The 26839-nt window shown below is 34.8% G+C and overlaps 1 protein-coding gene across 1 annotated transcript in view; it reads right to left on the minus strand.

The window, feature by feature from the left end:
- Positions 1–4280: 4280 nt before the first annotated feature.
- Positions 4281–26839, minus strand: part of LOC135684321 (dedicator of cytokinesis protein 9) — a 41819-nt gene continuing 19260 nt past the window's right edge. The window contains exons 26-55 of the mRNA XM_065199845.2: positions 26497–26529; positions 25887–25970; positions 25622–25706; positions 24875–24954; positions 24487–24591; positions 23221–23539; positions 22839–22977; positions 22192–22245; positions 21670–21800; positions 21321–21442; positions 20742–20786; positions 20456–20548; positions 19926–19982; positions 19311–19355; positions 18895–18972; positions 18124–18231; positions 17509–17586; positions 17091–17228; positions 16631–16688; positions 16194–16309; positions 13719–13841; positions 12030–12143; positions 11607–11744; positions 11003–11044; positions 9614–9782; positions 9109–9185; positions 8362–8475; positions 7119–7219; positions 6222–6357; positions 4281–5889 (exon numbers count right to left, since the gene is read on the minus strand). Of these exons, the coding sequence (XP_065055917.2) occupies positions 5827–5889; positions 6222–6357; positions 7119–7219; positions 8362–8475; positions 9109–9185; positions 9614–9782; positions 11003–11044; positions 11607–11744; positions 12030–12143; positions 13719–13841; positions 16194–16309; positions 16631–16688; positions 17091–17228; positions 17509–17586; positions 18124–18231; positions 18895–18972; positions 19311–19355; positions 19926–19982; positions 20456–20548; positions 20742–20786; positions 21321–21442; positions 21670–21800; positions 22192–22245; positions 22839–22977; positions 23221–23539; positions 24487–24591; positions 24875–24954; positions 25622–25706; positions 25887–25970; positions 26497–26529 (3045 nt within the window). The 3' untranslated portion in view covers positions 4281–5826. The remainder of the gene's footprint in view (positions 5890–6221; positions 6358–7118; positions 7220–8361; positions 8476–9108; positions 9186–9613; positions 9783–11002; positions 11045–11606; positions 11745–12029; positions 12144–13718; positions 13842–16193; positions 16310–16630; positions 16689–17090; positions 17229–17508; positions 17587–18123; positions 18232–18894; positions 18973–19310; positions 19356–19925; positions 19983–20455; positions 20549–20741; positions 20787–21320; positions 21443–21669; positions 21801–22191; positions 22246–22838; positions 22978–23220; positions 23540–24486; positions 24592–24874; positions 24955–25621; positions 25707–25886; positions 25971–26496; positions 26530–26839) is intronic.

Consider the following 26839-nt stretch of genomic DNA (forward strand, 5'->3'; position numbering starts at 1 on the left):
TTTATCTTTTCCCATGCGTCTTTTAGATAAAATCGTGTTCTATTTTGGAAATTGTGCGTAGACGTTAAACTATAATTCATTTGAGAACAAGAGAAATTATAAAATAGATTCATATTGAACATGCAATTTGTTTATTTGGGTACTTATTTCCTATCCAAATGAAAGCGAAAAATCAGCTCAATATGTAAAAATTGTGTAAGGTATGGCCAATGGATTACTGTTTTTTTGCTCGGTTCATAAACTTTAGGAAAAGACCAGAAGCAACACGTACTGCCGCTAAGGTAGCTTGTTTTTTATTTCCGGGGTTTATTTCTTACAAAATTTTCCTCCGAAGTTTTTACCGCGGAAAAGTAAAAAAATTAAATTAAGGTTATGTGTTATACAACTTGTTTTGTCTGTCGTGCATCGTGTTTGTGGTTCGTTATTGTTAATGAGAATGTCTTTCGATGTTTGCGTCAGTCATTTTGTTTGTCATCGTGCCATCTCTATTTTAGTTGTTATTAGTCCATTTTTATTAGTCCATTTGCCGTTAATTTGTGTCATTAGGGTTTTGTGTGCGTCACTCATGTTGTTAAAAGCGTATGTTCTTTGAGTGCAAGTCCAGTCGAGTCGAAGTTGTCGTTGAATGAAGTCGTTATGTTGTAATCGTTGGTTGTTACTAATTTATACATTCATTATTGAAGAATCTTGGTTTTAAAAAAATATACTTTATTTTACATATGTGATCCAAAATTCAGTTGCGGGCACTCAATTTTGCGGCCGCTGCGCAGCATGCCCTCTGCAGAGGCTGCTGATTTGAAATACGTCATGGGCCCGCCCAAACGCGTCTCAACGGTTATCAACGACGAACGGTTTTCACAACAGCCTCCATTTGTGAACAGCTGATGTGAATGGCGGGAGCTTCGTTTACTATGTTACTACATCGTTACAAATACTCGGATGCTGGTCTGGTTTGCGCACAATTTTGCAAAGTCTCTTCCTTATTTTGTTATTGACAATCCAAGGAGGCATTATAACAATGGTTACTACAGAAGAGAATGAAAATCAAGATATTCTCGAACTTCGATCGAGGAAAGTGAACAAGAACGTTTGTAGGGCTCTTTGGCAAGTAAATCATGAGCAAATCCAGCGAGATCTCGACAATGAGCAAAGTTCAATGGCAGAACATTACACTTCGAAGTACAACTTCAATTTCCAAGATGGATTTCCACTCAGAGGGAACTACAAATGGAAAAAAGTAGGCAGCAGCAGAGTTGCCCAACTTCAAACTAGGCCCACAGGACGTCACGAAGGCAAAAAGCAGGGGAGGGCAACAGTCGAGCAAAAAAGGAAAAGCAAAACAGCCAAAAAAGATCATACGTTAGTGGGTAATCCAATAAAGGTAAATAAAAGAAAGACTGGTGGAACAAAACCGACTCAAAGACGATCAACAAGGTCGAAAAGTGGTAGTGCGAGTACTTTAGGGCAACAGGTATGACACCGAAGCAACAAATAAATGGAATTGTGAATTCGATAGAGAAAGCTTAGCGTAAAACGAAGTATATAGAATTTTGTACCAAAGGTTTTGCAATAAATTAGAAATGAGTAATATTTTGTAGTATATAAACTTTAATAGAATTTTAACTTCATTTTAGTACTTATAATTTTGTTAATTTCGATTGAGAATTTCTAGGGCCTGTATCAGGCTTCTACTTTAGTAAAAGCAAGTTTCCGTTTTTGGTTGTTCTGTTGTTGATTATTAACATTTATTGTGTAGTAATGTGATGCTAACCTTGAAATACTGTTAATTTGGAAGGCACTAGGTAGTAGCATGTCTGAAAACACAGTTTCAAAGGTCTTTTTGTCTGCAATTTTGCAGAGTACTTTTGCAGAGCTAAAAATCGCTAGAATTGCCCAATATCCAGTATACTTATTGGCTCCAGAGTTCTAATACGATTTTCCAGCGAAGTTGCAAATTTCTTACATAATTTTTGACATCAATATCTGACATATGATTTCAAACGACCTATATTTTTTGTATTATAATCTTAGTTAATCTTATTTTAATGAACCCAACCTAACAATTTTAGAAATTTATACCCTTTAAAATCATCTTGGCACTATGCTATGTCCAATCAGCTGTATATCTAATAAAATATACTATTCTGAATGCATAATTTGGAGTAAAAGTTTGTATAAAAGAGAACTTTATACAAATTTCCCATTGTGATGTCTACCATCATTATGAATCTTATCGAGTTGCATTGTATTTTTGAAGAAGTGAAAAGTTTTGCTATAAGAATCCTGTTGACATTTAGTTTTTTGATGAATTTTTTTGCAGACTGGTTTTTTATTTAGAAAATGTACAGCCAAGGACTTTAAAGTACCCATAAAACTGCAACGAAAATCCCCCAAACAGCATATCTTTATGTTTGTGTATATAAGTATTTTGTATTGCATCATATACCCTGGACTGGTTTGACTTAGCTCCTGCTATACCAACCATTATTGCTGTTCATACAGAAATGATTTTTTATAGGAAACCTGCCAAAACTCCGTTTTTAAGATCAACAAAATTTGATTGTACCATGCATAGCAAATTTTTTACAGAGCTCTATATTTTGTTACATGTGTATATTAGTCATTTTGTAGATGGTGTAATTATTTTCCTAACAATTGATATAGTTTTGGCAAGAGTAACATTTGTAGCAAAACTGACAACTCAACTTTGTCTTTATATCATTTCTCTTTTCTGATAAGGTAGTTACATTATGCCTTGCAGTTGCTTCGACAAGAGTTTTTGCAATGTTGTCTCGATATTGATGTATTGAAATATTTTGAATCCTATATTTCAGGTTTCCAACTCAAAGACAATCTTGAAAGTGGGCTTGCATCACAAAACACAAAGGGGGCTCACATTAAGTTTGGCCAAACATTGGGGGGCATGTGCCCCTGGACCCCTGGTTTCTTTATCAACGCTTCCATGAAAATTTCTGGCTCTCAATCGTCATGAGAAAAAATTAATTGGCAAGCCAAAATGTAAAGAAATAGTTAGGTCAGTGTTCTCTAAAGTGATTCAAAAATAATTGTGGAACTTTGAGAGGCCCATAAAGTCTGGAGTGCAGAAAATTCCTTCTTGCCAAATTTAGATAGTTGTACAAAACCCAATTAGATAGCCATCACCTACTGCATTAGCTTGCCTTGCAAAAGTTCCAAAGTAATGATGTCATAGAAATATTATTGTCAAATTTTGGATCACATAACCTTTATTACAAATTGGCTGAGATATGGCAACATGAGCAGAGAATCTTTCCCCATCCAATCACTGAAATTTGGTCTTTTTTCAAAACTTTATGAATCAGGTTAGAATGAAAGTAAAATGTTTTGATAGATAACAATTTCTTGAAATTATAACAGTAAGTCTTTTTTAACTGACCATATCTTGCCCAATCTTGAAAGTATTAAACTAATTTTGGACGTTAAGAGGTAATTTTTGTTGTTTTCATAGCATTGGTCGAAATTAAGGAATTTTAAAAATATATGTTTTATAACGTCACACTTTTATTCCATTTACTCTACCCCTCCTTGAATTTGCTGCCTGATAAAGTTTTAGCGAATCCATTGACAGCAATCTCAAGCGGGTGGAAATGCCATTAGAGATTCTTTTATAAAAACAATGACTATAATTATGATCATGGTGATGATAACAAACATAATAATACTAATGAAGACGGTAATTATCCTAATTCTCTGGAAAGAATTTCTGTTATCATAATCGATGACTGAGATCGTAGTATGCTGAGATGAATGAACGGATTGAAGGCCTCAATAGTGTTTTGCCATGAGTAATTAAAAATCTTCGTATTCAACTGTTGTCACGAAGACCCATGGGAAAATAGGAAGAAATGTTTTCGGCATGTGTACCTATTGTAAAATTCAAACGCAGCTTCAAATTATAAAAAAATATGACTGGTTGTATTAATGATGGTACAGTTTGCAGCTAATAAACATTCAGTTTGCACCAAAGAATTGTCCGAAATTTTTCCGTCAGAAATTCTTGTGGAAAGATCTGTAAATGATGAATTCTACAAGAGGGTATCCAAGACACCTGTTAACTTACCCTGGGTACCAGGGCATCATAAAGCGAGAGGCGAGGGGGTTCATTCCTTTTTTTATACTGGTATATTTTCTTCACATGTTCCTTTGCACTTCTTAGAGGCTCTGGCACCCAGAATACAATCAGCTTTTTTTCTTCATGTTTGATTCTCTGCTCTAAGAAATGACAAAAGAAAACAAAAATGCCAGTTCTCTCAACACTAATTTTAATTACTCACCACGCGTAAAAGAAATGTCCTGAGCCTAAATCATAAGACTGATCTTGGCAAATTGCCAAATTACCTTCGTAAATATATGATGGATTTCACCAAAAATGCCGAAACATTAGAAACCACGACGTGAGAAATCAAGATCTAGGTAATTTAACGTGACGTCACATAAATGTCTTATGCTCCTCAAAAAACTTGCTAGAAATAATTATATTCTCTGCTTGATATTTTTAAATACCAATAAAACATATCGAATAAGACGATTGGAGAGAAATGCCTTTTCTCTTTATACAAACAATAAAATGGTTAGATAAAAAAAAGAAATACATCAACTTGTTAAATCACGAGTCCATATGCTTTAATGTTAAAAAATGTTTCCACTCGAAATGCCCCTTCTTTCTTTCTAATATCCTATGTATGCTAAAGAAATATACCCTTTACAATACTATAAGAAATACTCCTTTTAAAAAGTAAACGTTTTCCCATATTAATAATTAATTATCCTAAAAGATAATCTCAAATGGCAAGGGCTTGAAGAAGCAAGTAACGATTGTCCCTGACAGGGGGGTGATGGCTCTCTAGTTTTTCATGAGCGATCTGCTAAAGACCTGACAGTAAAATCACCTTAGAGAATGTAAAAAAGTTCATTTATATCGTTTACTTTTAATAACCCTCGACCCATTATCCCGATCTGGAAGGTCAAAGTACACTGGAAACAAGGACTTGATTCTAAAATATTAGCCCTCTCTTGTTCTAAGAGATTAGTCAGTGAGATACTGAAAATGCGAAATAGATGCATCTGTTCTTACAGCTCAAGAATACCAATAAATGATCATTGAGAAAAGCAATGTAGCTAAAAACAAACTGCATACACCAACTCAACTTACGGAATCGTTTTGGAAATTTCTCCAAATCTAAATACATAAATTTTTTAAGCTCAGATTAGGTTTCATCACCATAATTTTAGGCCGGATACAGTTTTTTATATTGTTTGTGCTTGTATATTAGATTTTAAGGAGAAATGAAGCTTGAAAACTTGTAAGGGATTTGACCGCAAAAATCTTTCCTGGTGAAACTTCTTTACCCCCACCCCCCACTAGTCGCCAATCACGGTCAAATCTCTTTTAAATTTTTTATCTTCTTGTCGTCATAAAATGAAAACTTCCAAGTACACTAAAATCATTGCTCTAAATCCGAATCTAAGGTCAGACATTTTTTACAAACAATTTTAAAGAATTTTTCAAAATGAGGTCGTAAGTCGAATTGGTGTATTCTTTCATTCTTTTGGCCATGATGAAACAAGCATCCACGATTTTAGGAAACTTAAGGGCTTAGCTTTGCCATCGCCTGTTCAACTCTGGTGGAAATCTATGGTTTACTTAAAACACAAAATTTAGCTGTTAAAATCGAAGGAAATTCACATCAATCTAATAAATTATTGATTAGATTTATTTCTGCATTGACACCGTTGTTTAATGGTACTGGAAATGCCCCGGCACTTTCTCTTGACAATGCTGGTTACTTATACGTCTGAATCCGCATAGCTTTGTCTGAAACCGGACATCAGCGAATCCATAGAGCCAGTCTGTTGGAACAAAAAACCCGGATTAGCTGAAAGACTTTGACACAAGCTTTGAAGACAAAACAAAGAAACCAAATCCAATTTCTTTGAAATCAATCAGTTATGTTATCTTTAAAAACAAATGTTATATTACTTGGCCCAAAAGCCAAAAACTTTCTTGAAATTTCATTATCAGTCGATGCAATGTTTGTGTAGTCATTTTATAAATACCGGTAATTTTGGGAATGTAGGAATAAATTTATTTTTCTGAAGGAATCTACAATAGACTCGCATAATTTTTTCGCTAAAATTTCCTATTCTGCCAAAAGAGTACAAGAAGTAAACCGTTAACGAACCATGCCAACAAACAGGGCCAGTTTCTCCTGTAGCATCTCGTATTTGCTTCTAAGGTCGTCTTGGTACATTGTTTGATCCGGTTTAATTAGTGCTGCATTCAGTTCCAGCGCTCGTCCACAAAATGTAACAAAGTCTCTGTGAATAAATGAATCGTTCGTGAAAAGTTGGCAGTCAAAAAGATCGCAACACAACAAACAACAAAACTGGAAGAGACCAAAGCAAGTGACAGCGAATGTAGAAAATACTGGGAAAAGAAAATATGGCCACAAATTATGAAAAGAGTTGATGTCTAGTAGTTCATCCATAATTCCCAAACAAGGTAATTTGGCGGATTCTGAAAGTGTAGTGCTCTCTTTGAGTCTATTTAGTATATTCTAATTTTGATTATAATGTCAGAGTGGGCAAATTGGGAGAAGGAAAGTGAAAATTCCAAAAAGGGTTAAGAAAGACAGCTGCCATTATCTGACTCCTACGAAAATTCTTTTATCTTGCTCGGCCTGTAGAAATAATGATGGAGCAATAAATGATGGGGATTTTTGCATTGCTGTGGCGAAATAGTTGTCACAAACATTTTTGAACTTTGTTTGACAATATCCGTAGAGCATTCCGGTTAAATTCTTCGCGCTAAACCATCGAAAGCTCGGTTCTGTACCTACCAGATTTACTGACGGCCAATTCTCTCTTGCAAAAAGTGCACGAGATTTCCACGAAAACAAAAGGATTTCCAAAAATTTTCAGATAAAACAATAGGATTTCCACGAAATGTATACGATATTTTCAAAGAGTGATTTCTCCTCGCAAATAACACGCCGTAACGAGTTTTGGTAAAAATAGACGGGTAAGATTCAGAATATAACGAAAACTCAAAGGATGATCAAACTGAAGTCGATAGTTACCGATAAACTGATTTGAGCGTCTCAATATGTTTCGCGGGGTACTCTTTCACGACTGAGCTTGACAAAAATGTTGTAGCGTAGGCCAGAGGACCAGCGTTGACCTTTGCAAAAAATGTAATAATTAGAATACATTATAATCAAACGTTAAATGTACGAGCAAAAGGAATATGATTTCCGTTTCTAGAAACGGAGAATGTAATAACATAAACTTCAGACCAGAAACCCGCTTTTCAGTTCAAAGGATTGCCAAAAACATGGACCATGACTTTGTTTAGCTTTTTCCAGAGTAAAGCTATAAATATTGGAACATTCGTATGTGTATTAATGAGCAAGACCAAACTTAATATGTAAGCAACAAGGGACGCCAAGATCAAACGTATAACATAGAAATGATCAAGGATTCCAATTGGTGAGAACCGCTAAGGAGGGCTTAGAATACTTCAAAATAAACGCCTTTGTAGAGAAGTACGCAAGCAGCCTTTCCACTAGCCCGGGTTAAAACAAAAACGGGTGAAAAGTTATCCGTTTCTTCGTCGCGTTCCCACTAACCCACTTGAAAAACGGATAGGTTCGGAAACGGGTCTCAGAGTGGGTCAGTTTTAAGCCAGGTATCTTTTGATCCACCTGCGAGTTAATGGAAACGCCGAAACTCGGATAACTTCTGACCCACTTGAAACAACAGCAATGTTTAAGAATTGAGATGGCGCCAAAAATCACGTGCTTCCATTGGCCTACAGGGATGGAAATTGAAGGACTGTTGATGCACATACTGATTTCTCTTACAACTCTGCGTACGTATGGGGGTCGAAGAAAATTACCGTTTTCTTTGACTCACTTTAAAAACGGATAACTTTAACCCGGTTTTGTTTTGACCCGGACTAGTGGAAAGGCTGCCTTAATTTGGGAAAAATATCATTTCAGAATAGAGAAAAAACAGCACAGGGAAATTGGTTCAGGTCAACGTCCCTTCAGTGTATAAACTGTTTATATATGAAGCAAAATACAGGACCTGGCATTTCCCTTGCGAAAACATGCTCACTCGATCTCTGCCTAAATAAAATATGGCTTAAATTGAACAAGTCACCTAGTTGAAGGCAACCCGCTTATCTCGACCTCGTCAACTGAGCCCAACTTCGCTTTATTTTGGCAACCCAAGGCTTTGCTTCAAATAAAATTCGCAAAGCTAAAAGGAGACATCAAACGAAGCTTTCTAGAACTTGGGAGGCAAACAAAACCTTAATACCTGCACGCTGACACTTCCTTGAAGCTTAAGCTGTAGCTTCTTCATGTCGGGTGGGTTCAAGTTGATCACGTGATCAAGCTCCTTCAAACGAGTCTGCATTTCCTCAATAGCTACCTATTACGGGAATTATGAGAACAGATTGAAAATGCGAAAGAGCAAGCTACAATCCTTGCCAAAGTCTTGGTACACTAACGTCAGTTTACCATGGTAAATTCAGCTATTCTCTTCCTCCCTTTGAACAATGTTAGTTCACTATAGAATGACGATGGAGATTAGGAAGTACGCTTTTTCTGTGACATCTTTGCTATTTTTCTAAATTATCAACATTGTTTAGGGGGGAAGGGGGTGCAGAAATAGGAGTATCCGGGAAACGAATTGAAAAACATAAAAACACAACGCAAATTGCTAGATGTTCCAAGTACTTTTGGCAATGATTGTGCAAAAACTAAAGAAGATCGTTGTCTACCTGTCTTTAAATACAGTACTCGATGTCCAACAAGTCGAGCTGGGCACGCTTTGATGTGTACTTTGAACAGGAATTGTCTTTTTGCAAATCAAATCAAAGCAAATCAAAGTTTTAGACTTAATGCGACCATATCGTAACTGTTTAAGACCATACCAAAAAATATTAGCACACTAAAAAATTACTTAACACATGGGACTTTCTTTTATTGTCTTCGCGATGTTTTACTTAAAAACATGAGATTTGACGTAAATACAATGGAAAAAGATAGAAATTCATCTCACCTCTAAAGGAGACAACTCGTACATTTCTTGTTGAACAACCAAAATTCGTTTCTTGACATAAGGAAAACAGTGAGATGCTAAAAAGACAAAAACTTTTATTGGAAAAAGACCTTAATTATTCATGCAGCAGAAGTTCCGTTTATACGAAGAATTGCAAATAATTTTGCAGTTAAATAAACTACTTTTTATTGAGCCTCAGCTAAGCAAAAGATACAATGGAGCAGAAAAATAAAAGATATCATAAGATATCATTCGTATCAAAGAGGTTATGCTAAATCAATATCAGATGTTAGTATCGTTGGGCAAGGGATGATCTGATCAAAAATAATTTTAAAAGTTGGAACCAAGGGAAAATGGTGCTACTTTGCTTGTCCATGGAGAAATAATCAATTCTATGGAGTTTTTGCAATGGATATTTTCAAACTCAAAATATATTCTTTTGACAGTATAGCAAGGACCGAAAACAGCATTCAAAAATATGGAAATCAAGATGAAAACGCCATACTTGTCAGAATTGTCTTGCGCTTATGTTGCTCAGACAGCGCGCCATGGGCTTTTCCTGATAACGTGAATGGGGTTTCGAAAACAAACCGCCGAATATTGTTTTCCCGCTCAAAATCAGTTGGTCGCCTTTGAAGCTCATCCTCGTCAAAATACGGTCTGACAAATGTTAGCTATAAAAGATTCGAAACAAGATCAATAGAAAGAGACATTACAATAAACTACAAAATTCAAATTAAGAAGAAGTACACTAAAGATGTAAAATATTTAAATTAAAATGGATTTTGCATCCCTATCAATCAGTTTTCGTTTACACCAATTTTAAAAAATGTGAGCAGAAGTTGAGCGTTTTCGAGGATTGAACGACGAAGGATCCAGTTGATAAAAAAAGAATTGGATCAAACAAGGAAATCAAGTTAAAAGTGAAACAACCACCAAAATTACGACGTGCTCAGACCAACGGTGAAATTCTTTGCCGAGCTTAGAAGCTGATTCATTTTTATTACAGGTGAAAATGTTCTCTATTACAGCAAATAAACTTGTCATAAATATACAGAAAGGGCAAAGATCACTATTTAATCTAAAGAGTTGCTGGAAGTAGATTCGTGTCAAGAAATATTTCAATTTTTCACTTGTTTTATATGTATACCGTCAGAAAATTTTGGCAAACGAATTGAACGTCACGTAAAAGCGCTTCAAATATACCCTACAAAGGGGTTCTAAAATAATGTTGATAAACTTGTAGTGACATGCATTGTAACAATGACGTCAACGGATTCGCCATGTCAATCAAATGCAAATCATGTGTGTGACTCAACACAGCCTTCTCTCTGAAATTTCAATAATGACAAAATTCAAGGATGAAACTAAATGCAGCAGCAAATTGTGAATACATATTTTCTCATCTTTCAAAACAGTATCTGGCATTTTATTTACCCTTATTCTTCAGTTCTTTTCACTGTATTAAAAGTTTTCACTGTATCACTGTATTGAAGTTCAGGCTGCCTGTTCTTAATTTTTTCGAAAATCTGAGGCTGGATTGTTCCTATTTTGGTTTCAAAATTGTTAAGGTGTAAGCAGTGGAGTTGCTAGCCATTGCGCTCTAGGGGGGGTATTCAGGCCTCACTTGCCAACTAAGTGAATGGAACATCTTTTATTTGCCGACAAGTTTGAAAGTCCACCGAAAAAAACACACATGGCTAAAAATCCTCGTTTTTTAAATGTTTTTCAAAAGTGAATTTCACAGTAGTTCAGCCTTAGCTTGTTCTTAAATTGTTCTTAACTTTTGACAAATTTTTAAGCGCGTGCTCTTATAAAATTGCTCTTATAAAAATGAGTGTAACCACACATAACCAAGTGAGACCGCCAGGAGATAATCTAGCATATAACTTACTTGAATGTAGTTAACTGCTGGATTGAGCTCCTCTGCTTTCACCTGTCGGGAGGAAGAATGTGGATGTGCTGGTAATATGTAGGGTAGAGGGGAGTTCAAAAAAGGAGAGGGGAGGGGAGGGGGTTCTCAAAGGCTCACTTATCCAATTTTCATTTATTTATCTTTTACTTATCTATATTTATTTATTTATCTATATTTTGATGTACAATAATGACGTTTGTATGTCTTTGCTACTGTTTCACGGTGCAGGTGGAGTTAAAGAACTAGGGGGGGGGGGGGGATTTTATTCTTGATTCTTTTCAAAACCAAAAATTTGAAGCTCTTAAGAAAGGGATGAGAAAAGTGTCCAAATATATTGTCTCCTACATATACGGCAATAACTGCACAATTCTTCTGTCGCACAAAACCAATTTGTATGTGCTGTAAAGAGCTTGAATATTTTACAAATGCACATAAGATTGATAAGAAGAGAGTCCAGTTGAAAATCTAAGTGTTGTGAAACGTCTTGACAAGAAGTGGCCTTGGTCAACTGCGATTCTCCGTTGCTAGGACAAAGATAAAACGGAACAGGCATTTCAAATAACAATAATTGAAGCCACCTCACCTTCGAAGAATCTTGTAATATTCTAACATTTCCGTATTTATTTTGATATTTGGTTTCCAAACGCTCGCTTATTTCCGGAAGTGAAGTGAGTTTTGGCTCTTTGTAAATGTATTCTTTGCCGTCATCATCCTTGAATGCCTTCAAAGAACGATAAGACGTCATTTTCCCTAGAATAGCCATTTGCATGCTTTTTCTAAAAGCAGTACTAAAATACCAATAATTTTGCACAAATCCAGTATGAATTGCATTTAAAAATATTTCTTGCACTTTTACAAAGGACCTAATGAACTATTCTACAGCTAGACAAGGAATCATAGAAAACGAGCAATTCAATAACCAACGCCTCAGGGCGAAGCTAGCACGCCTGTGTTAGATTTGGCTCGTCTGAGTTTTGCAAATGTAAACAAGGTGATAGAAACAGACCCTTCCAAAAAAGGCCACGCGATAAAATCTTCCTAATAGTCGCTTTCCAGATGCCATTACTTCGACGATTTTCTCGTAAGCACACTTTAGAGAGTCGTAAGCCAAAGCAAGGCGCTGCAAAGTATAACATACAATTTTTTCAAGAAAAACACATGGAAAATAAAATCATAAGCAAATACAATCGCTAATATTCTTAACTGAAAAATAACTTAAACAATGACGTAACATAGTTTATAAACATATTATTTCATATACAATGTAGTTCAATCATTGAGTTGCTGGGTAACGTGAACGAACGATTTGTTCCATAAACGAACCATCTATTCCATAAACGAAATGTTTGTTCCATAAACGAAACATTTATTCCATAAACGAATCATTTATTCCATAAACGAATCATCTGTTCCATAAACGAAATGTTTGTTCCATAAACGAACATTTATTCCATAAACGAACCATTTATTCCATAACCGAACCATCTATTCCATAAACGAAATGTTTGTTCCATAAACGAAACATTTATTCCATAAACGAATCATTTATTCCATAAACGAACCATTTATTCCATAAACGAACCATCTATTTCATAAACAAACCATTTGTTCCATAAACGAACCATTTATTCCATAAACGAATCATTTATTCCATAAACGAACCATCTGTTCCATAAACGAAATGTTTGTTCCATAAACGAACATTTATTCCATAAACGAACCATTTATTCCATAACCGAACCATCTATTCCATAAACGAAATGTTTGTTCCATAAACGAAACATTTATTCCATAAACGAATCATTTATTCCATAAACGAACCATTTATTCCATAAACGAACCATCTATTTCATAAACAAACCATTTGTTCCATAAACGAACCATTTATTCCATAAACGAATCCTTTATTCCATAAACGAATCATCTGTTCCATAAACGAAATGTTTGTTCCATAAACGAACATTTATTCCATAAACGAACCATTTATTCCATAACCGAACCATCTATTCCATAAACGAAATGTTTGTTCCATAAACGAACATTTATTCCATAAACGAAACATTTATTCCATAACCGAACCATCTATTCCATAAACGAAATGTTTGTTCCATAAACGAAACATTTATTCCATAAACGAATCATTTATTCCATAAACGAACCATTTATTCCATAAACGAACCATCTATTTCATAAACAAACCATTTGTTCCATAAACGAACCATTTATTCCATAAACGAATCATTTATTCCATAAACGAACCATTTATTCCATAAAAGAACCATCTATTCCATAAATGAAATGTTTGTTCCATAAACGAACCATTTGTTCCACAAACGAATCATTTGTTCCATAAACGAACCATTTATTCCATAAACGAACCATTTATTCCACAAATGAACCATTTATTCCATAAACGAACCATCTATTTCATAAACAAACCATTTGTTCCATAAACGAACCATTTATTCTATAAACGAACCTTTTATCCCATAAACGAACCATCTATTCCATAAACGAAATGTTTGTTCCATAAACAAAATATTTATTCCATAAACGAACCATTTATTCCATAAACGAACCACTCACTTCTAAGACACAATATTTACTCCATACACGAATCATTTATCCTTTAAACAATTATTTACACTTTTAATTAACTAGTCACTTCTAATTACGAGACAGGATCTCTACTAACCGTAAAATCTCTCTCCTCCTCGTAAAGTGGGATGGCGATTTTATAAACAATGCCCATCACTTCATAGCGCTCGGCCCTTTTCAAACGCTCGATTCCATTCTCCAATAAGCTGATCAAATTTTCCTGAAAAATTCAAAATTGATACTTATTCAAATATATTTTTTTCATATCTTGAAAATAAAATCCTGAGCTTCCACGTAAACGTAGATGGATATCTGTTCCTTATTGTGCCTGGGATTCTGTAAAAGTTCGTTTTTGAAATTTTCCTGTCACAGCAAACTGAGGTGAAATTCTGGCTAATTCTCAAAGAAAAAGAATAATGATTAAAATTTTAATTTCAGTTTCAAAACACTTCACAGGAATGTTTTTAAACAGCATAACCATTGATTAATTTTTGAGTTTTAGGATTTATGATGTAAGACGGCTGCTGCGAAAATTTTCCCTTTAAAATATCGTCATTCAGCTTTTTTCAAGAACGCAATGTGCTTGACTTTTAATTGAAAAAACCCTCAAGTTACGTCTCTATCCTTACGTGACAAAATAATTAGGTCTATGAATAACAAAATGGCGGCTCCAATATTAGCATTCTAACATTGATTGAACAAATCTTACTGTTTTGGGGGGATTCTAGAAATGGTTTCAGCAAAAACGCGATTCTTAACAAATTCAATTTATTTCCTTCCTTTCTATGATAGAAAAGTAACAAAATGTCAGGGAGAAATGGAAAATATCAATGTTTCAATTTCAATGTCGAAAACACAAAAACGACCAGAAAGAGAACGAGAAGCAATAAAATATTTGGGTCTAGCGAGTCATTTGTTTGCTAAAACTGCAAGAAAGTTTGGTTGCAGCACGTCTACAATGTTATTTACAAAAACAATAAGTTAACAATGCCAATTAAAATTAAAAGAATGGTAGGCCAGGGCGGGCCGACTATTGGTTAGGCCTAATGGCGTCGGCAAGCTGGCGTTATGAGCGAAGTCAATCAATGCTGAATATTTTGTCCAGTTATTTGTGGAAAATCCCCAGGCAAGTACAGAAACAAGTAATGATTATTTGCAAAGACCATTTATTTTTAAGTAGGACAATAAACATAGTTGTGCTGCAATTGTGACAAAAAAAATTTCAAAAATAATAACATCATGGTCTTTCAATAACCCCGTCAAAGTCAAAGCCTTGATGTAATTGAAAACAACTACACTACCAGGACAAAAGTATTGCAACACCTGCGAAGGCGATTAATGGCGGATCACGCCGAGGAAGGACATAGAGTTCGCAGATTTTCAGGTAAATTTGAGTAAAAATGGCCTTGTAACAGGGATGTATTGCTTTTTATGATAAAAACTGCCTTCCTCATTTTCCTAGCATTAATTTGATTCCACCAAAGAAACTGTTATGCATTATTTTGACATGTTTCACTGCATTAACTCGCACGTCGCTAGTTCATGATTTACTAATTTATATAGGCCTAAATGTACCAAAAAAATTATCCAAGTTTTATTGGAGAATTTCGAGGCTAAAAGAGTCAGAGCTAATAACTTCATTTATTGTTTCCTAAACTTTCACTATTTTGCTATCATTTTCTATAAAAAGTTGCAAAATCTTAAGAGTCGAGAGACCAGTTAAACGAAGTTTTATCACAACTACTCGCTCCTTATCTTGTCAATATCTTGAATTTACCACTGCAGATATTTTTTCTTATAACTGTAAAATTTCTTACGTTAATATTGTAACTCTAAGTTTTTCGAAATTCTCAATAAATTTCGAAGAATTTGATTCCTGGTTTAGAATGATTATGCTTATTTTTGAGGGGAATATTTCAGCGTAAAGTTAAAAGTTTACAAAACTTCAAATTTTTTTGATGCCATTTTGATTAGGGTGTTGCAATACTTTTGTCCTGGTAGTGTAGTTTTAAAAAAAAATCCAAGAAATGAAATCCTCTAAGACCAAAAATAAACTCTTCTAGAATTTTTATAAGATTTCCTACTATATCGGAAGATATTTCTTTGCAAAATTAATTCATTGAGTTCCAGTGCAAATGGCGGCTGCCAGATTCCTGGAGGAAATCCGATAAAATATAAGATAAAGCAAATTGTACTTGTCTAAAAAAAGTTTTCTTTTACAATTTATTAAATATATCTTTATTTTTACAATTGGGTAAAATTGCAATTGAAAATCTCAAACAGCAATCTCGTTATGTTCCACCGATTTTCTATGTTGTTTTTTGAGCAAAGGGTTAACCACATTTGCTTTGAGGCGATCGTCCTAATACTTTTGTCACGTAAGTGAACATATCTACTAATGTATGTATATCCCTCTTATTCCTTTATTGCTCTTCTGAGATTGCGGTAGCTTTTCAACTCTACGTGATACACAGGTAGGGAAAAATACAAAGTCATCGAGCCAGAATCAAGTCTAGTTTTGCGTTCTTATTTGCTCGTTTACAGTTTCGAAAGAAACTCCGATTATCCCTACCTTGCTGTACCTGACTTCATCAGAATTGCCTTCATCGTCATTTTTCATCGCACATTCATCAGGAACGAGGTTAGGGGAGATTGCCCTGAAGGCAGAGCACCCATCAACATATGAGCCTTGAAAATTTTTAAAGACGGCCATTAAAATCAGAGACATTCCATTCATAAAATGTTCCTTATACTAATTGAACTTGACTGTTTTTGTATCTTCTATTTATTTATGAATAAAATGTTGACTTTCTAAAAAGATTTGATATAAAAATGTAGCTAATGCAAGATTCAAATATTCTTTGCATTGTAATAGGGTAACTTATAAGGCATTGTTAAATCTGCAAAAAAATATGATGAAATCAAAAATGAAGATTCGTTTAAGGATAACATAGAGTATCAAAGAAATGTTTTTAAACGTTGCAAAACATTCTTAATGATTATAATTACCTTTTCTTTTCAGGTACTCTGCAACTAAGGCAGCAGCGTGTACAAAGCACATTGCAGCCTATCAATGCAACAAATTAAATATTCATTTATAAAAGAAAATGAAAGAGGATTTATCTGATTACAGGGGTCGAAGATTGAAGCAAGTTGCGAGGAAAAGAAATAGTACTTGTAAAGCAAAGTTTTGATAAATACATTTTCTATCATTTGAGAAAACATACGTTTAGATCAAACATTGGGAAAGAGACTCGAGAAACTACATTAGCATCAAGTACTTAAAAGAAATGCAGGTGAAGTTAATGATGCTTTCATGGGAAAATATAGAGTGTTGGTTCAAACTTAAAGTTGAACCAAAGACTGAAGACAGAAAAGGCACAAAAAGACATAAAACGCATAAAGGTTTAAGACCATTTAGAACTATGTTTGTACAAGATGTTAATTAATTTTGTAAATGCTGAGGTACCTCTGAATAATCTCCATTCTTCTCGTGTAATTCTGCCATGCTTTGAAGCCATGTTTGTCGCAGCTCAGGAGTGCTTGAATACGATTTTGCCAAACTGTATTCCAAGTCAACAAGCACTTCCATATCATCTTCATGTTCCTAAGATAAATTTTTTATCAAATTAAAAATAATTCCAAAACGTCAAAGACGCTTGCGCTCACGCTAGAAAATGTGAAGAAACTAAAAAACTGCTAAAGATTATAAAGCAACCTTGAAATCTGAAGATATCCTCAGCATGTATTAGCATCAGTATGAGGTATGAGCATGCATGGGTGACTTCAAAAAGAGGCTGATCATATCATATTTGTACAGTAAATAAAAAAATGTTTAAAGCAGCCTTAGGTTAAATGAATTGAAAATGAAAATAAATGATACGTACCTTCATTTTTTCTGTAGCTTGAAGAACTGTGTGCACTTTCTTTATCAAATCTCTGACTTCAGCAGGAAATTCTGTGCTCTGATTTGAACAACAAGAGATTAAGAGAGCTTTTAAAAAGACATTGTTACTACATTCATTATGAGGAATATATTAAGTCATTAGCAGTTGTCACTTTAAGCAGGTCTGCATGAAGTCTTAATAAAATAAAACTAAAAGTCACAAGTATATGCATAATGCTTGCAATTTTTTTATTTATTAAACAGCCGAATCAAAGAAGTTCATCTATATAAATAGGCCTTATCGAAATCTAATATATCTTAGAAACAAGGTTCGTGAAATTCACGAGACACCTTTTCGACCAAAGTTGAAAGGTGTTAACAAAGCAGGTTTGACTAACCCACACAGAGAATTATTTCCTGCTTTAGAGAAAGCATAAATAAAAGCTTTTTGAGTACAATGCAAAAATGAAGTTCATTTATCAGGATTATTTGCAGAGGAGCTGGGGGACTGACTGACGCAACTAGACTACACTTCACAACTATGGGACATCATCTTGTTAAACAAATACTTAATACTTGCTTAGAACTGATCAAAACATTCGAAATTTTGTCATACCTTCATGCCTTTGTCATCAACGGCGTAATTCTTGACGATATTGAGTGAGCTATTCATTGCCGAGCGGTTCATCCCAGATGCGATGAGCTTGGATACAGCGACAATCACCTGTGAAAGCACACATGTTGATTCAATCATTAATGACATATTCAAATTGTTATTGATGGTGCCTGATTGAGACAACGGACATAGACACAGAAACGATCTGCATGGAAAGGAGTATTAGTATATTATACCGAAATGATAATTGAAATCTAACGCAAATGATATCGTCGCGCCAATACGCCAACAATAACTGTATATTGACATCAATATTAACTGTATAAATAGCTAGCTTAAAATCACTCATACATGTTCCGCTTTACTAACCTAGAGAAACTGCGGTTCTAAAAGTTTTTTTTAAAAAATTTGGTTCAGCTCATAGATACGTTTCTAACAATTCTTGCTTACTCGATTCAATGTTTTTATTTTTTTAACAAACTTCCAACAAAAGGCATATTTATTAAAAAATCAAATTCACATTAAAAAAATTGTTTAAACAATCTCAGTTTGTTCCTTCTTTAGTGGTTTTCTTTCGAGATAAAAGAGAGTTTGTGAGCACCAACTTTAGGGTAGAATCGATCAACTGATCTTACGTAGGATAGATTCAACTGTTTTGACGAATTTGGCTTTTCTTATTAGCTACAACTCACATTTACTCAAAGATTCAGTTACAGATTTATTATCTTCATTGAAAAAGAAAGGTAAAGTCTTGCAAACTCGGTGACATACCTGCAAATGCACTCGAACACAGCCAGTGCCACTGAATTCATAATTATACCTCATCAACAAATACATGAAGCAACAGGCCTAAGGGGAAAATTGTCGTTAGCAAGCTGGAAGAGACAAAAGTTTTTACGAACGTGTAATATCAAACTAAACCTAAAATTTGTTATACAGAGGAAGTTAATAGAATTAAGTGTATTAGGAACTACGTCGAGTTTGGATTTGAGCATCGTAATTTTTTCTGGAAGTCAAAAACTTTTGTAAATCTGTATGTTGTAGCTGCCAAAACATCCTATGGGTTCTGCGTGAAGCTACTGTTGCATTAAAAAGCCTTAAATCGCACAACACACAAGAAAGAAACAAAGGGGGGGGGGTATATTCGTGATTTATCGAAGAGAGACTCCCGACAAAGTGATACCTACCTGGGTGCGAACTGTCTCGATCTTTGAGTTGCACATCTTGAGAATCTGCAAAATCGAATATAGGGTTAAAACTGCTTATAGATGGCATTGCGATAATAGCTTAAAATGACACCAAATCTTGATTATATGGCAGGCCTGCATGTATCTTTATTCTAAACATTGACTTCTATTGCTTCTTAACGTATTCAGGCGCAAATACAACTCTGTTTTTCCTTGCCATCTTGACTATTGATTGTCTAATGAATACACATATCAATTTTATTTAAAACTGCACTGCCATACGCAATTCAAGAGCTTCATTTATATGCTGACAACGGCTAATCAGTTATCCGAGACACAACATTGGAGGCAAAAACCTAAACACATAGGGCGTAGCACGCACACGTACGACAACGTGCAACCCCCACTTTGCTTCCATTAAATATGGAGCGAATGTATTGACACAATAGAGATATCAACGCTAAATTGGGAAGGGGAGGGGAGACAAAACCACAACACCGTCTATTGAGTACTGTGTAATGTATTGAGGTTGTTGTAAAATGCAGTTGAGTGATATCTCTTTCTAAGCAGTCGAAAAAAAACTGATAATGTTTTGGAAGGATGATGAGCACATACTTCGTAGCAAAGTACTCCACACAGGTTGGCACTTCCTTTAAACAATGCGCTGGGGAACTATTGGAAGAGAAAAATTTCAAACGATGAAAACTCAAAAGTACTAAACGATGAAAATAACTGCTTATCTACAAAATCATCTAACTTGAATTCGCAGTCGAGTTGAAACTGAATATAAATAAAGATTTACGAAAGGTTAGCAGGTTAGGTGAATCATTGGCAATGTTAGCTTTAGATAATTAAAAAACGATTTAATTGCTTTGGAAACAAAACTTTGTGGCTGACACCGGCGTATTTTGGTTAACTGAAACGGTTCTACAACATTTTTAATTACTTGCATTAAATACATTGAAATAGCTTCTTTAATAGTCTGCATGCATCAAATGAAATGAGAAATCGTCAACGACGTGTGAACCGTACCATATGAAGATCATTTAAAAAAACATTCGTACACAACAGTTTTAAGATTTTCTGTCTTTACAGAGAATTTCTGTCGTTTCATGCAGTTTAACGATTTGCAAATCATGACTTGCCTTGTGAATAAAACTTCGCAATGACGCGAACACGTGTTTGAGGACGTACTCTGATTGGTTGGTTCTCAGAAAACCCATGAGTACATTGAAAATCTAAACAAAACAATGGTTGACATTGAGTCAAAAATCTTTTAAAATATTTCGTAATAAGGATACACTTAAAAATCAGAGGAGCAGAAAAATATATTGATGAAAGATATCGAGGCAGCGTAGGCAGAGGTACATCATGTAAAGAAAATTGCGACCGAGAGAAAAATTAAGGCTGCGAAAGCACGGGAAAAATTACCTTTTTCATAAGAATGTTATCACCAGCATCTTGTTCAAGATGAAACTGGAAAAATAAATAGTTTTCTTTTTACTGGTCAATGCAAGTTGGTCTAAGAAAAATCGCTAAAAAAAGAATTTCACTCAATAGTGAAACAAAATGTACCTGATACATTCCATACCAGCATTGAACTTCAGGCTCTTGTCGATCTCCTTAAGACGCATTGAGTTCAATTACAAATGGTAAGAAGTGCAAAGAACTTGTTATACATTCTCCGGCAGTATTAAAGCTGCTGTGCTCCTCACACTCGACTTTAATTGTATGTATATTGGGATGGCCGCACGAGAAAACATTATCATAATCTAACAAGAATAAGGAAACACGAAAAAATGTAGAAAAATCCAAGTTATATTTAAATTAGTTTGGGTCAATTACAGAAAATTTGTAAGTTTAGGGACGACATCGCCTGTGATTCAGAGTTTAAATTGACCCTAAAATGCGGCACTTCCCCAAACACAAGTCTGCCCCCACACATAATTGTGATCCATGTAATCCAATGTAGATATTTGCAATTCACAAACACTTATCAGTATGCCTTACCTTGAAATTTGCACAAAACAGCTCAACTGTGTCAAGAACGACCAAAGCAACTTCGTTGGCAAAATTTGCATCGAGCATAATCCTCCTCTCGTGGTCATTCTCCGAGTATTCTCTAGCTAGAGCTAAAACCACGATAAATGCCATTATATATTTTAGCTAGGTCTACATATATGGTAACACGGAAACATGTGGTAAAGGAAGAGATATCACGGAGGCGAGGAGATATACTTCAACGATATGAAACTCCAGAAGATATTTCTTCAAAAAACAAATTGTTTTTGGAGTTCAAAACGCTCAAGTTTTAAAACAGATGCGTAATTCAAGAAAACCGGAACAAAAATTTACTTACATTTCAAGCCATTCAATTCAATTCTTCCTTCGCTGGCAGATTTTGTGTGGCCTGGAGAAATCACTTGATGGATACTTGTAACCGTTCGGTATTTACTTTCAAGAAAGTGCTTGGTACTTTCCGGGGAAGTGCTGCAACACAAAATTGCAAAGTTGTTGGAAAGAGTTTAATCAGGAACCAAAGCAAGCAACAGCCAAATGACTATATGTTTGTAACAGTTTTTTGCCTAAACATACAACTGTTTTTTCGTCGTTTCACTTTCAGGGGATCTGCAGAGAGTCCTTACCTTTTTTCTTGCTAAAATAATAGAATCGCCATTTAATGACTTCCATTATTCAACGCCCATTTTGGGAGCACGAGCTTAATTGATGCTAGAGGCGTAAACTAGAAGATTTACCTTAAGCATTTGTGCCCTTTTACACCTTCTAGAAAATAACTAAGGTTTCCAGTGAATGCCTTAAAACGAAGTTATTTTATTAAACATGTGCAAGCTTGGTGGCAAACAATTGCAACGAGTCATACCTTGTATCTGATATTGCCTTTCGCCCTTGATATGAAAATGATTGTAGGCAGCATCTGAAAGGACAAAACCAAACTTTAACCCTGATCCTTAATGAAAAGATACCTTTAAAGCATTAAAACTGCTGAAGGAATCAAAGTTGGATTTGCTCAGCTAGATACAATCTAATTTCAAAGACAAGACGGACAAACATTTGGTACAAATCAACTACAGACTAATAAAACATTTAGATGACATAGAAGAAGGATATAGGAACGTGTTGTCTGTATAAACTTCTACAGTATTTCATTCTGATTAGTATGTAATCAACTTCTGAGATAAACAACGCAAAAAAATGAAACAGAAGAGACAAGTCACTAGCTACATAGCAACCTTATCACCTTGTCTAGTTTTCGTTCTATTTATTTGAAATGCTACAAATTCTCACTCTTTCTAAGTTTAGCTTCTTTTCAAAAACGAAAGTGATGAAACAGACCGACATCTTTTTACGGTTGGAGGGGTAGATTTGATCTGCGGATGTGCAAATCCGTCAAATTTAATCTAGCCTTATTGAAGCAGGCCTTCACATGCTGGAGCTTTGAAAAGCAGCAAACGAGTCACCATCAGATGGAGAAAAGATTTGAATATTTGAATAACAGAGAAAACTCACTCTATGACATCGAAAAAGTCAATGACTGCTAAAAATTTGGCGAAGCTTTTATCATGTACATAATACAGTGCAGTAGGTGTCCAGTGGGCTCTTTTCACAACAGTGGTTAGAATATCCCGCCACCAATCAACAACCATGCCTAAAACCAAAATATTCAATAAACTAGCAAAACTCTGAAACACTTACATAGGAGGAGCACTGCAATAAGAGGGAAGACATTTCTAGATCAGAGCCATTTCGAAAACTTTAAAAAAAATTCGAAGAAACGCATGCACGAATATTCAGCTTCTTCTGTTAAGCCAGAAGGGCGAAGTCTAAAATCAAATGTGGAGAAAAGATTTTACGCATATGAAAAAGAATCATAAAACACAAGTTACAATACCTGGACTCAACTTCTTCAGCAAAAATATCATGCACAGAAGGAACTCTCTTTTCTCATCCTCATCAAAAGGCAAAAAGTTGTGGTTTTTACCCCCTGAATCATAAGAGTTTCCAGCTTGATTGACGGGCGTGCCCATCATTGAGTTTCTAGATGGAGCAGGTGAAGCTCTGCCTCCACTGGGGCTGACAACGTGCTGACGTGTGGATAGGAGGCCATCGTCAATAAATGGACGATCAAGATTTTTATGGAACCGAAATGCATGCTCAAGGATAGTTGTCAGAAAAGGGATGTAAAGTGCAGCGATTCTTGCTTGTTTTTCCTAGAAAAGTATAACAGTGACAATAAATATTTGAAGGCAAGAAATTACAGCCCATCATTTGGCCGTTGGCAAGGCTTACCATTTGGTGAAGGACATTAGCAAAATTGTTTTAGAGGAAAATATATTCTTTCTTATGACGATCCTCTTACTAAGATTATAAATATGATAAACCTGTGTGTTAGTGCGAATAGCCCTTGGTCGTTGTAGTTTAAGCTATTTTTATCTAGCCTCGTTTTTACATTGCATTGTTTTCTTTACGCCTCTTAGTATACGTTTCATTAGCCCATATTTGGTATTTCCGTTTTTGCGTGTTCTTGCTTTTCCTCGTTTACTTCCGGTAGCTATAAAGGATTTGCACCCCACGTTTTGGGTGGTTATTTACTCGCCTTGCATTGCGCTGTGTTGGGGGCAGTTTTTCTATCGTTTACATGCATTTTTGGCCTGGTAGTTTCTACATGCTGTGTTTGGCCGTCGTGCAAAATTTTTATGGCTACGAGGACTAATAGATTGTAAGTTGTATGTATTATTATGTAGTTATCTTTCACTTTATTTATAAGTAGCTCATACTTAACATTTTGTAGTCTAGTTGGGTTTCTACGTAGTTCTATCTTCTGCTAACATTAATTAACCTTTTATAATTATTCCTTTTTTTTTCATTATATTGTAATATTAAGCTTCTTGTCGTATTCTCAACTTATAATCTTCATGTATGTTAATTGCTAACATTTTTCTTTAGCGAACCACGTTTAACACATCACCTCAGAACCTGTGTCGTTTCTTGCTGTGTTATCTGCTGGGGATTTAGGTGTGGTGCGTTCGATATACCAAAGTAGTCAGAATTACAAATTGTGGACTACACTGTGTTTGGAAGTAGAAAGGGAATAATTTTTAGAAAAAGACAACGCAATACAATAATATCGAAACATCGAATGCTAGAAGTTTCTCACCCCAACTTGATATCTGTCGTCTAGCTCATGTTTGGCTAACAAGTTTCTGATCAGCCTGATTGCATATCCTCGCACTGTTTTTCCTTCATTCAGGGCAGATGCAATCTGTTATCAACAGCATAACGTATTAGACATACAACTTGCATTAAAAATAGAGTGTGTTGCTCTTACAGTTGTTTATGATATAATTTCAGCTGAGCAAAGCCCATAACATTTACAAGTTTTCAGGTTCAGGAAACCTTGCAAATACTTGAAGCCTGCTTATTTTTACAGGTTTTTAAATAGGAGAAAAACGAATAAACATTTTGACAGCACAGTAACATATTCACGTAGTAAAAGCAAAAGTAATTAGAAGTTCAGATATTTCAAACCAAGAAAGGGCGAATACCTCTTTCAATATTAAGCCGACAACAAAGTGCTTCTTGCAGTAGGTGTCATTAATTGTGCTTTCGTGTACTCCACCAAGAGCTAAAAAGGATAAGAAAAACAAATTTGTATGATGACACCTTAGAAAACGTCGCTACTATAAACATGGCTATTCAGTCTGGTTGAAATGATACTTTCATCAATTTATTAAAGCAAAAACTGAATTTCAAGTATTAAGCATCCTGGATTGTCAATCAAAGAGAAAAAAACTTGCGATGAGATTCAAGGACGAAAGAGATTCAGCCTTTATTAACCTTAAATTTAGCAATTTTCACTACTGTAGTGAAATCTTTGTGACTAACAAAGGTGTCTATTTTAAAGGCAGTCTGTCTTCTATTGTACTCAGTTTTATCTTCATTTGAGTAAAATCTATACTCATTTGACCTTGTAGCTAATCATATGTGAGAGTATTTGATAAGAATAAGAGGGAAAAAAGAATTGGAATATTAGATAGAGTTTAAGGACTGTCCCACTTAGCGACGTGCGTGGATTACCGTACGTCAAAAGCCTTTGTTTAACAGTGAAATCTCACCCAAGCACCACAAGACTACGTGCTAGGTACATTCTTATTCAATTTAAACATTTATGACATTCTGATGCATCACACGATCACACTGTGAATCAAAAAACCAATCTAGCTTGGACCATAGTACGCAAATCTAAATGAACGATACCAAAATTACCTAAATGCAAGAAAAAAATGTAATACCTCTAATATCAAGTGGCATGTTCAATGCCACATAGTGCTCATGCTCTGAAATTGCTCGCAGGAAATCGAATTTTAGCTCAAACATCTGTAGAAAAAGACGATACAAGGCTGTAGTATTTTGTACACAAAAATATGATAACCAGTTTCTTAAGTAATAAGAAAAACCCTCTCATACTGTAAACCTGAATTTTAAACTACAAATAATCGAATATAATAAACTGAATCAACATTTGATAGGTTAAATCAATTTCAAATCTTCCAGTACCTGAGGATCAGGAGATTTGAACTGTTCTTTTACATAATTCACCATGTTAAAAACGAACCCTCTGTCCATGTGAGTGAAGCATTTCTTAAAAGAAATAAAAAAGTGAATTACTACAAAGAGGCAACTGCTCAAAATTCTGCGGAAAATTCCTACATAGTTGAGAGTATTTTTCAGAAGAAGCGAAGAAACTTGTCATTACCACAGCGCAACAAGGCTTGTGAAGGGAGTGTTTCCTTCGTTTTTTATCAATAAACACATGAAGCCAGGGAGATTCACAAGGATATATTCAAACGACAGGTTACTTGGAAGTAAATGCTTGAAAGGCATTTCATGGTGACATCATTGCACTCGTTACTAGATCTTCTTTAGTCTTTGCAGATAAATCAAAATTTAAACTTTAAATCTAAAAATGTCTTTGCCTGATCTTGAAGTGCGTTGATGCGGAATTACAGTTTAAGATACTGAATGCCTCTTTACAATTTACAGAACTTCATTATTTTCAAAACAAGTAGATAAACAGGGTCATTGGAGTGTCTCCAAATTAGACACAATATAACGCAGGTTTTAGATATGAATCCTTTAAAACAAGATAGAAAAACGTGAAACTTACTTTGATAAACCTAGCCAAACTCGAATTTGCGTCCTGAAACGAGATTTCTTAAAAGTATTATCAAATGTAAAATTCAAACTAAAAACTTTCAGCTTCTTGGTAATGCTTAATGATACAAATATTTACAGTTGTCTTTTATTTACAATAGAAAACAGGTTTCCCATCTCAAATCATTATCTGAATGCATGTAAAACTATATTGAATCATTTAATAAGCAAGATGTTAGCTCACTGCAAAAAAAATATGGCTAACATGAGTTTACTTATAAAACATATGACTGAAGTAAAGTAGTAAATTTATTTTTTGAAGTAAAAAAAACAGCGGAATGAAATAAAAAGTAGAA

Source organism: Rhopilema esculentum, chromosome 21, assembly GCF_057945365.1.
Source record: "Rhopilema esculentum isolate cy_ngs chromosome 21, ASM5794536v1, whole genome shotgun sequence".
Lineage (NCBI taxonomy): Eukaryota > Metazoa > Cnidaria > Scyphozoa > Rhizostomeae > Rhizostomatidae > Rhopilema > Rhopilema esculentum.